Source organism: Rattus norvegicus, chromosome Y (assembly GCF_036323735.1).
Source record: "Rattus norvegicus strain BN/NHsdMcwi chromosome Y, GRCr8, whole genome shotgun sequence".
NCBI classification, from domain to species: Eukaryota; Metazoa; Chordata; class Mammalia; order Rodentia; family Muridae; genus Rattus; species Rattus norvegicus.
The window spans coordinates 703,405-712,172 of NC_086040.1; the positions used below are offsets into that span (position 1 = coordinate 703,405).

Consider the following 8,768-nt stretch of genomic DNA (forward strand, 5'->3'; position numbering starts at 1 on the left):
CTAGTGGAACTGGTGCTGCTGCTGCTGCTGCTGCTGCAGGTGCACGTGCTGCTGCTGCTGGTGCTGCTGTTTCTGCTGTAGTGGGTATCCAGTGGGGATGTCCACAGGCTGTAAATAAATGCTTTTCTGGTTCTTGGAGGACTGGTGTGCAGCTCTAGCCCAGTCCTGTCCGTATATGATAGTGTGTAGGTTGTTGTCCCATTGCAACAGGTTGTACAGTTTTGTTGAGGCAACTTCACGCTGCAAAGTATAACTCCTCTGTGGCACTTTAACCCTTCGATGAGTCTGATATTTATAGTTTGGATATTTCTCTCTGTGTAGGGTCTTCAGTCTCTGCGCCTCCTGGAAAAAGGGCCTTTTTTCAGCTTCTGTAAGGCTTTTCCACTGATATCCCAGCTGCTTGCTGATCTCTGAATTCTGCATGCTGGGATTCTGTTGAGCCAACTTGCGCCTCTCTCCACGGGACCACACCATAAATGCATTCATGGGGCGCTTGACATGGCCCTCCATGCTATCTAGACAACTGTCACTGCTCCCAAAGCTCTCCCTTCTCCAGAGATTAATATGTCCTCAGGCTGTAAGGAAGGCTGAACACTGAAAGTGAAGATCTGAAATGCTGAATGTAGTGGAAGAATTAGAATTGCAACCAGGAAGTCAGAGATGAGATGAGAGAGACAGAGATAGAGACAGAAACAGAGAGACAGAGACAGACAGAGACAGAAGTCAAGATATAAAGTGTAAGGGGTAAAAGCTAGTATCCAAATTGTGTTTGTAACAAAGATTTTAGTATTTAAAGTGTGTCAGAAAATATTCATCACTCCTCCCTCAGGACCTTCCACGTCCAGCCCAACTAATCTACTTTGAAGCCACCACACAAACCTACATATTGTCAACCAAAACCCCTGTGGATTGTAAATGTAGAGACTGCACTTTTTTTTTTTCCCTTTTTTTTTTTTTTTTATTAACTTGAGTATTTCTTATATACATTTCGAGTGTTATTCCCTTTCCCGGTTTCCGGGCAAACATCCCCCCCCCTCCCCTTCCTTATGGGTGTTCCCCTCCCAACCCTCCCCCCATTGCCGCCCTCCCCCCATAGACTAGTTCACTGTGGGTTCAGTCTTAGCAGGACCCAGGGCTTCCCCTTCCACTGGTGCTCTTACTAGTATATTCATTGCTACCTATGGGGTCAGAGTCCAGGGTCAGTCCATGTATAGTCTTTAGGTAGTGGCTTAGTCCCTGGAAGCTCTGGTTGCTTGGCATTGTTGTACTTTTGGGGTCTCGAGCCCCTTCAAGCTCTTCCAGTTCTTTCTCTGATTCCTTCAATAGGGGACCTATTCTCAGTTCAGTGGTTTGCTGCTGGCATTCGCCTCTATATTTGCTGTATTCTGGCTGTGTCTCTCAGGAGCGATCTTCATCCGGCTCCTGTCGGTCTGCACTTCTTTGCTTCATCCATCTTGTCTAATTGGGTGGCTGTATATGTATGGGCCACATGTGGGGCAGGCTCTGAATGGGTGTTCCTTCAGTCTCTGTTTTAATCTTTGCCTCTCCCTTCCCTGCCAAGGGTATTCTTTTTCCTCATTTAAAGAAGGAGTGAAGCATTCACATTTTGATCATCCGTCTTGAGTTTCGTTTGTTCTAGGGATCTAGGGTAATTCAAGCATTTGGGCTAATAGCCACTTATCAATGAGTGCATACCATGTATGTCTTTCTGTGATTGGGTTAGCTCACTCAGGATGATATTTTTCAGTTCCAACCATTTGCCTACGAATTTCATAAACTCGTTGTTTTTGATAGCTGAGTAATATTCCATTGTGTAGATGTACCACATTTTCTGTATCCATTCCTCTGTTGAAGGGCATCTGGGTCCTTTCCAGCTTCTGGCTATTATAAATAAGGCTGCGATGAACATAGTGGAGCACGTGTCTCTTTTATATGTTGAGGCATCTTTTGGGTATATGCCCAAGAGAGGTATAGCTGGATCATCAGGCAGTTCAATGTCCAATTTTCTGAGGAACCTCCAGACTGATTTCCAGAATGGTTTTACCAGTCTGCAATCCCACCAACAATGGAGGAGTGTTCCTCTTTCTCCACATCCTCGCCAGCATCTGCTGTCACCTGAGTTTTTGATCTTAGCCAATCGCACTGGTGTGAGGTGAAATCTCAGGGTTGTTTTGATTTGCATTTCCCTTATGACTAAAGATGTTGAACATTTCTTTAGGTGTTTCTCAGCCATTCGGCATTCCTCAGCTGTGAATTCTTTGTTTAGCTCTGAACCCCATTTTTTAATAGGGTTATTTGTTTCCCTGCGGTCTAACTTCTTGAGTTCTTTGTATATTTTGGAAATAAGGCCTCTATCTGTTGTAGGATTGGTAAAGATCTTTTCCCAATCTGTTGGTTGCCGTTTTGTCCTAACCACAGTGTCCTTTGCCTTACAGAAGCTTTGCAGTTTTATGAGATCCCATTTGTCGATTCTTGATCTTAGAGCATAAGCCATTGGTGTTTTGTTCAGGAAATTTTTTCCAGTGCCCATGTGTTCCAGATGCTTCCCTAGTTTTTCTTCTATTAGTTTGAGTGTGTCTGGTTTGATGTGGAGGTCCTTGATCCACTTGGACTTAAGCTTTGTACAGGGTGATAAGGATGGATCGATCTGCATTCTTCTACATGTTGCCCTCCAGTTGAACCAGCACCATTTGCTGAAAATGCTATCTTTTTTCCATTGGATGGTTTTGGCTCCTTTGTCAAAAATCAAGTGACCATAGGTGTGTGGGTTCATTTCTGGGTCTTCAATTCTATTCCATTGGTCTATCTGTCTGTCTCTGTACCAATACCATGCAGTTTTTATCACTATTGCTCTGTAATACTGCTTGAGTTCAGGGATAGTGATTCCCCCTGAAGTCCTTTTATTGTTGAGGATAGCTTTAGCTATCCTGGGTTTTTTGTTATTCCAGATGAATTTGCAAATTGTTCTGTCTAACTCTTTGAAGAATTGGATTGGTATTTTGATGGGGATTGCATTGAATCTGTAGATTGCTTTTGGTAAAATGGCCATTTTTACCATATTAATCCTGCCAATCCATGAGCATGGGAGATCTTTCCATCTTCTGAGGTCTTCTTCAATTTCTTTCCTCAGTGTCTTGTAGTTCTTATTGTACAGATCTTTTACTTGCTTGGTTAAAGTCACACCGAGGTACTTTATATTATTTGGGTCTATTATGAAGGGTGTCGTTTCCCTAATTTCTTTCTCGGCTTGTTTCTCTTTTGTATAGAGGAAGGCAACTGATTTATTTGAGTTAATTTTATACCCAGCCACTTTGCTGAAGTTGTTTATCAGCTTTAGTAGTTCTCTGGTGGAACTTTTGGGATCACTTAAATATACTATCATGTCATCTGCAAATAGTGATATTTTGACCTCTTCTTTTCCGATCTGTATCCCTTTGATCTCCTTTTGTTGTCTGATTGCTCTGGCTAGAACTTCAAGAACTATATTGAATAAGTAGGGAGAGAGTGGGCAGCCTTGTCTAGTCCCTGATTTTAGTGGGATTGCTTCAAGTTTCTCTCCATTTAGTTTAATGTTAGCAACTGGTTTGCTGTATATGGCTTTTACTATGTTTAGGTATGGGCCTTGAATTCCTATTCTTTCCAGGACTTTTATCATGAAGGGGTGTTGAATTTTGTCAAATGCTTTCTCAGCATCTAATGAAATGATCATGTGGTTCTGTTCTTTCAGTTTGTTTATATAATGGATCACGTTGATGGTTTTCCGTATATTAAACCATCCCTGCATGCCTGGGATGAAGCCTACTTGATCATGGTGGATGATTGTTTTGATGTGCTCTTGAATTCGGTTTGCCAGAATTTTATTGAGTATTTTTGCGTCGATATTCATAAGGGAAATTGGTCTGAAGTTCTCTTTCTTTGTTGTGTCTTTGTGTGGTTTAGGTATAAGAGTAATTGTGGCTTCGTAGAAGGAATTCGGTAGGGCTCCATCTGTTTCAATTTTGTGGAATAGTTTGGATAATATTGGTATGAGGTCTTCTATGAAGGTTTGATAGAATTCTGCACTAAACCCGTCTGGACCTGGGCTCTTTTTGGTTGGGAGACCTTTAATGACTGCTTCTATTTCCTTAGGAGTTATGGGGTTGTTTAACTGGTTTATCTGTTCCTGATTTAACTTCGATACCTGGTATCTGTCTAGGAAATTGTCCATTTCCTGAAGATTTTCAAATTTTGTTGAATATAGGTTTTTATAGTAAGATCTGATGATTTTTTGAATTTCCTCCGAATCTGTAGTTATGTCTCCCTTTTCATTTCTGATTTTGTTAATTTGGACACACTCTCTGTGTCCTCTCGTTAGTCTGGCTAAGGGTTTATCTATCTTGTTGATTTTCTCAAAGAACCAACTTTTGGTTCTGTTGATTCTTTCTATGGTCCTTTTTGTTTCTACTTGGTTGATTTCAGCTCTGAGTTTGATTATTTCCTGCCTTCTACTCCTCCTGGGTGTATTTGCTTCTTTTTGTTCTAGAGCTTTTAGGTGTGCTGTCAAGCTGCTGACATATGCTCTTTCCTGTTTCTTTCTGCAGGCACTCAGCGCTATGAGTTTTCCTCTTAGCACAGCTTTCATTGTGTCCCATAAGTTTGAGTATGTTGTATCTTCATTTTCATTAAATTCTAAAAAGTTTTTAATTTCTTTCTTTATTTCTTCCTTGACCAGGTTATCATTGAGTAGAGCATTGTTCAATTTCCACGTATATGTGGGCATTCTTCCCTTATTGTTATTGAAGACCAGTTTTAGGCCGTGGTGGTCCGATAGCACGCATGGGATTATTTCTATCTTTCTGTACCTGTTGAGGCCCGTTTTTTGACCAATTATATGGTCAATTTTGGAGAAAGTACCATGAGGAGCTGAGAAGAAGGTATATCTTTTTGCTTTAGGATAGAATGTTCTATAAATATCCGTTAAGTCCATTTGTCTCATGACTTCTCTTAGTCTGTCTACATCACTGTTTAATTTCTGTTTCCATGATCTGTCCATTGATGAGAGTGGGGTGTTGAAATCTCCCACTATTATTGTGTGAGGTGCAATGTGTGTTTTGAGCTTTAGTAAGGTTTCTTTTACATAAGTAGGTGCCCTTGTATTTGGGGCATAGATATTTAGGATTGAGAGTTCATCTTGGTTGATTTTTCCTTTGATGAATATGAAGTGTCCTTCCTTATCTTTTTTGATGACTTTTAGTTGGAAATTGATTTTATTTGATATTAGAATGGCTACTCCAGCTTGCTTCTTCTGACCACTTGCTTGGAAAGTTGTTTTCCAGCGTTTCACTCTGAGGTAGTATCTGTCTTTGTCTCTGAGGTGTGTTTCCTGTAGGCAGCAGAATGCAGGGTCCTCGTTGCGTATCCAGTTTGTTAATCTATGTCTTTTTATTGGGGAGTTGAGGCCATTGATATTGAGAGATATTAAGGAATAGTGATTATTGCTTCCCGTTATATTCATATTTGATGTGAGGTTATGTTTGTGTGCTTTCATTCTCTTTGTTTTGTTGCCAAGACGATTAGTTTCTTGCTTCTTCTAGGGTATAGCTTGCCTCCTTATGTTGGGCTTTACCATTTATTATCCTTTGTAGTGCTGGATTTGTAGAAAGATATTGTGTAAATTTGGTTTTGTCATGGAATATCTTGGTTTCTCCATCAATGTTAATTGAGAGTTTTGCTGGATACAGTAATCTGGGCTGGCATTTGTGTTCTCTTAGGGTCTGTATAACATCAGTCCAGGATCTTCTGGCCTTCATAGTTTCTGGCGAGAAGTCTGGTGTGATTCTGATAGGTCTCCCTTTATATGTTACTTGACCTTTTTCCCTTACTGCTTTTAATATTCTTTCTTTATTTTGTGCGTTTGGTGTTTTGACAATTATGTGACGGGAGGTGTTTCTTTTCTGGTCCAATCTATTTGGAGTTCTGTAGGCTTCCTGTATGTCTATGGGTATCTCTTTTTTTAGGTTAGGGAAGTTTTCTTCTATGATTTTGTTGAAGATATTTACTGGTCCTTTGAGCTGGGAGTCTTCTCTCTCTTCTATACCTATTATCCTTAGGTTTGATCTTCTCATTGAGTCCTGGATTTCCTGTATGTTTTGGACCAGTAGCTTTTTCCGCTTTACATTATCTTTGACAGTTGAGTCAATGATTTCTATGGAATCTTCTGCTCCTGAGATTCTCTCTTCCATCTCTTGTATTCTGTTGGTGAAGCTTGTATCTACAGCTCCTTGTCTCTTCTTTTGGTTTTCTATATCCAGGGTTGTTTCCATGTGTTCTTTCTTGATTGCTTCTATTTCCATTTTTAATTCCTTCAACTGTTTGATTGTGTTTTCCTGGAATTCTTTCAGGGATTTTTGCGATTCCTCTCTGTAGGCTTTTACTTGTTTATTAATGTTTTCCTGTGCTTCCCTAAGTGTGTTCAGGTCTTTCCTGAAGTCCTCCAGCATCATGATCAAATATGATTTTGAAACTAGATCTTGCTTTTCTGGTGTGTTTGGTTATTCCATGTTTGTTTTGGTGGGAGAATTGGGCTCCGATGATGGCATGTAGTCTTGGTTTCTGTTGCTTGGGTTCCTGCGCTTGCCTCTCGCCATCAGATTATCTCTAGTGTTACTTTGTTCTGCTATTTCTGACAGTGGCTAGACTGTCCTATAAGCCTGTGTGTCAGGAGTGCTGTAGACCTGTTTTCCTCTCTTTCAGTCAGTTATGGGGACAGAGTGTTCTGCTTTCGGGCGTGTAGTTTTTCCTCTCTACAGGTCTTCAGCTGTTCCTGTGGGCCTGTGTCTTGAGTTCACCAGGCAGCTTTCTTGCAGCAGAAAATTTGGTCTTACCTGTGGTCCCGAGGCTCAGGTTCGCTCGTGGGGTGCTGCCCACGGGCTCTCTGCAGGGGCAGCAACCAGGAAGACCTGTGCCGCCCCTTCCGGGAGCTTCAGTGCACCAGGGTTCCAGATGGTCTTTGGCTTTTTCCTCTGGCGTCCGAGATGTGTGTGCAGGGAGCAGTCTCTTCTGGTTTCCCAGGCCTGTCTGCCTCTCTGAAGGTTTAGCTCTCCCTCCCACGGGATTTGGGTGCAGAGAACTGTTTATCCGGTCTGTTTCCTTCAGGGTCCGGCGGTGTCTCCGGCAGGGGTCCTGCCGCTCCTGGGCCCTCCCCCACGGGAGCCCAGAGGCCTTATACAGTTTCCTCTTGGGCCAGGGATGTGGGCAGGGGTGAGCAGTGTTGGTGGTCTCTTCCGCTCTGCAGCCTCAGGAGTGCCCACCTGACCAGGCGGTTGGGTCTCTCTCTCACCGGGTCTGGGAGCAGAGAGCTGCTGCGGGCCGGGATCCGCGGGTGTGGGACTTCCGGTAAACACAGAACGTGCCCGGTTCTAGAGAAATTCTGCTTCCGTGTGTCCCAAGCTCACCAGGCAGCTTTCTTGCAGCAGAAAAATTGGTCTTACCTGTGGTCCCGAGGCTCAAGTTCGCTCGTGGGGTGCTGCCCAGGGGCTCTCTGCAGCGGCTGCAACCAGGAAGACCTGTGCCGCCCCTTCCGGGAGCTTCAGTGCACCAGGGTTCCAGATGGTCTTTGGCTTTTTCCTCTGGCGTCCGAGATGTGTGTGCAGGGAGCAGTCTCTTCTGGTTTCCCAGGCGTGTCCGCCTCTCTGAAGGTTTAGCTCTCCCTCCCATGGGATTTGGGTGCAGAGAACTGTTTATCCGGTCTGTTTCCTTCAGGGTCCGGCGGTGTCTCGAGACTGCACTTTTACACTCCTTAAAAACATACAACTTTCTCTTTGGTCATTTCTTCTCAACAAGCATTAAGATACAACAATGAGCATACTAAGCCGTTCTTTTTGCCCTGTAGCATACATGATATTTATGATGGACTAACTGAGAAATAAACAAGCATGTACAAGTGGTAGAGAGGGTCAAAGATAAGTAGGAAAACAATTGTATCCTAGTCCAGTAAGCGAGGTGGCATGAAGAAAAAGAATCAGTCTGTCCAGGGCAATAGCCCACTATAAAGATCTACACCATGGGACAAAGAAAAACCAAAAACAAAAACAGTAGTAATGCTGAGTTTTAGAATTGAAAGCTACAAAACCTAAAACTCAACAAATATCTCAAGGAAGTTTTCTTTCTCTCTTTGTCATATACATGCATCATAAAGCTCGTTTGTACAAATTTCCTATGTAGTAATACTAAAAATATTGTTATTAGGATTATTTCAATACAACCAACAGTTGTTGCTGGCATGTTGCTAAAGTGCATTTGAGACTCAATTATTTGCAGATACACACAGACACACACACACTCCACATGCAGGTAATTACGCACAGACACTCAGACAAATACAACAGAAACACACTACTGTATTCTCTACTCTGAAAAAATGTGTCCTGAGCCTTGGTGGGCTGCAGAGGGACCCCCATCCAGAAGCTAGAGACATTTGCCTCAGGTCACTGCAGAAGACATCTGTCTGGATATCCAGAAGTACTTCTCTCTCCGACAGAGAAGGCTGGAGGGAGAACACATGCAATCATGGCTGAGCAGCCTGGTATATGAGAGTTCACAGAGCTGCTGACCTATCTGGATTTGACCACATTGTCCAGAAGATAAGCAGTGTGTACAAGGGATGGTAGGGGGACTCTTAGCACAGGCAGAGACATTTCACAGAGTGCCAGACAAACCATCTCTTAGTTCAGTGGACGGTAGATGGCCTACCAGAGGAGCCAATGTCGGTAAGTAGAGTAATGTGGGGA

The 8,768-nt window shown here is 42.8% G+C and overlaps 1 protein-coding gene across 1 annotated transcript; it reads right to left on the reverse strand.

The window, feature by feature from the left end:
• Sry3A (sex-determining region Y protein 3A) lies at positions 1 to 510 on the reverse strand. The gene has a single exon (NM_001416736.1). The coding sequence runs from the start codon at positions 508 to 510 to the stop codon at positions 1 to 3; it is 510 nt and encodes a 169-aa protein (NP_001403665.1).
• Between the last annotated feature and the right edge of the window lie 8,258 nt (positions 511 to 8,768).

What these genes read in the sequence shown, in the direction of transcription:
- Sry3A (NM_001416736.1), bottom strand. Translation starts at nt 510, where the DNA reads ATGGAGGGCCATGTCAAGCGCCCCATGAATGCATTTATGGTGTGGTCC.